Source organism: Leptonychotes weddellii, chromosome 10, assembly GCF_054177405.1.
Source record: "Leptonychotes weddellii isolate Sample4059 chromosome 10, ASM5417740v2, whole genome shotgun sequence".
Taxonomy (NCBI): Eukaryota; Metazoa; Chordata; class Mammalia; order Carnivora; family Phocidae; genus Leptonychotes; species Leptonychotes weddellii.
Window position 1 is genome coordinate 91,505,084 of NC_138378.1, and position 1,987 is coordinate 91,507,070.

At 61.0% G+C, this 1,987-nt stretch overlaps 1 protein-coding gene across 1 annotated transcript; it reads right to left on the minus strand.

Moving 5' to 3' along the window:
* Nucleotides 1-615: 615 nt before the first annotated feature.
* On the minus strand, nucleotides 616-1,981 carry DUSP2 (dual specificity phosphatase 2). Its single transcript, XM_081796852.1, has 2 exons — nucleotides 1,585-1,981; nucleotides 616-1,464 (listed from the first exon to the last, which is right to left on the minus strand). The coding sequence occupies exons 1-2, from the start codon at nucleotides 1,805-1,807 to the stop codon at nucleotides 1,250-1,252; spliced, it is 438 nt and encodes a 145-aa protein (XP_081652978.1). The 5' UTR covers nucleotides 1,808-1,981; the 3' UTR covers nucleotides 616-1,249.
* Between the last annotated feature and the right edge of the window lie 6 nt (nucleotides 1,982-1,987).

Genomic DNA, 1,987 nt, shown 5'->3' on the forward strand with positions numbered 1-1,987 from the left:
GAACTCTGGAACAGAGGCTGCCATGAGCCCCAGCACAAACGGGCATCCCGAGGCCTGGAGGCCCTGCCTGGGGATGCGAGAGGAGAGGGGAGAGGCTGTGTTGCCCTACTGTGGGGAAAAGGAGGCCTGGCCTAGCACACGCCCGCTCGGCCACTGGAAGAGCCACACACACGGGCACATGCACAGATACCTTCGGGCACGCGTGACACGCAGGTGTGTGCAAGCTGAGAACACCAGACACCCACAGCCGCGGGAACAGCCACGTACCTAGGTGCACACACGTACATATCCATCCGTGTTCCAAAAAGGAAGTGGGGTCTGAGCCATGGACATAGGCTTCTCCCCACAGGGCCCAAAGCCAGTAACAGGAATGAGGTTTGGAGACAGCCTCCCAGAAACCACCTCGTTCAGCTCTGGAGACGGAAGGCTGCTTGGGCTAGGACACCGACACAGGGCGGCCAGGGCCGGGAGGGCCCCTCCTACGGGGGAGCTCACACGAGCACCTTCTTCCTTCCACACCTCAGGCACTGCCGCCCAAGGAAAGGGGAGGTCTGATGAGGAAACGGCTTGTGAGCATTTTCCCAGGCACTGACTTGAGACCAGACGCTTGAGACGTTGCTTTTTAAACAAAACAGTATTTTATTGACACATCCTCAATGTTCCATATAAATATAAAGTGCTAAGTTTCCAACCCCCGCCCACAGGGCTGGGAGGAAGTGGGGGAGGGAGTGTTAAATGTCAGCTGAACACAAAAAACTTTCCAGCACCAATACAGGCGTGACATGCTCACACACACACGCACGTGCACGCACGTGAGCAAGACGCCCACACGCAGCAGACGCGGCGCTCCCCAGGAGCACAAGGCGCAGGCTCCAGGCCTGTAGTGGACCACCCCCCAGACGGGGCTCCCGGTTGTCGCAGCTTGTTCCTTAGGGCGCTCAGGCTGCCAAGGGCTTCAACATGGTGGTGGGACCAGTGGGGATCCACGGGTGTAGCGGTCCAGTTAGTTTCTGCCAGAAGACAGAGCGGGGAGGGGGAGCAGACCTGCCCTCCATGCTGGTCCCCAGAAGAGGGCCAGCCCTCAAACCTAGCAGAAGAGCACCAGGTGAGAAAGTCCAGAGTTCCTGCACTCCCAGCACCACCACCTGGGCCCTTTTCAAACTTCGGAGAAGGGGCAGCTTTCCCTGACCTGGAGGGAATCAGGGCCCCCCCCCGCCGGGGGGCGGGGGCAGCCTGGTGCGGCCCTGCCTCAGTGACAGAGCACCTGAGTCTCAAACTGTAGCAGCTGCCCCATGAAACTGAAGTTGGGGGAGATGACTCCCCGGCGTTGCTTAACAAAGTCGAAGGCCTCGTCCAGCCTCACGCGGCGGCTCTGTATCAGGTAAGCCAGGCAGATGGTTGCCGAGCGCGAGATGCCCGCCTGGCAGTGAACCAGTACCCGGCCTCCACTGTTCTTCACCGAGTCTGCAAGGCACATGGGGAAAAGGGGGGTCAGGCACGAAGGGACGCAGGGGAGGTGATAGGCGCCCCAGGCCCCTCACCTGGGTGTCCCTTGGGCTCCCTGGGCTGAGGCCCCCCTCTTACCAATGAAGCTTATGGCCTCCTGGAACCAGGCACTGATCTCCACCATCTGGTTGTCCTCCACCGGGATGCTCTTGTAGCGGAAAAGGCCCTCAAAGTGGTTGGGGCAGCGGGAGACGTTGAGGACCGCCGTGATGCCACAAGCTTGCAGCCCCCGCAGGTCGGAGGAGTGGCTGCAGCTGCCCAGGAACAGGTAGGGCAAGATCTCCACAGGGCCGCCCTGCATGGGGGGGGAGAAACGGCAGAATGAGGAGGGGGTTTTGTCAGCGCCGCCCCAGGGCTTGAGCACGCGTGGGGGCAGACAGGGCCAGCTGGCCCCAGCAAGAGGAGCCCTCAGCCTGTCCTGACCAGGATCACGCTCGGGAAATAGGACACAAGGGGACACACAGAGATACTCGCTCACAAA

What these genes read in the sequence shown, in the direction of transcription:
- DUSP2 (XM_081796852.1), bottom strand. Translation starts at nt 1,807, where the DNA reads ATGCAGGGCGGCCCTGTGGAGATCTTGCCCTACCTGTTCCTGGGCAGC. An exon ending in GGAGGCCATAAGCTTCATTG is followed by an intron (nt 1,465 to 1,584) that starts GTAAGAGGGGGG and finishes TGTGCCTTGCAG; the next exon opens with ACTCGGTGAAGAACAGTGGA.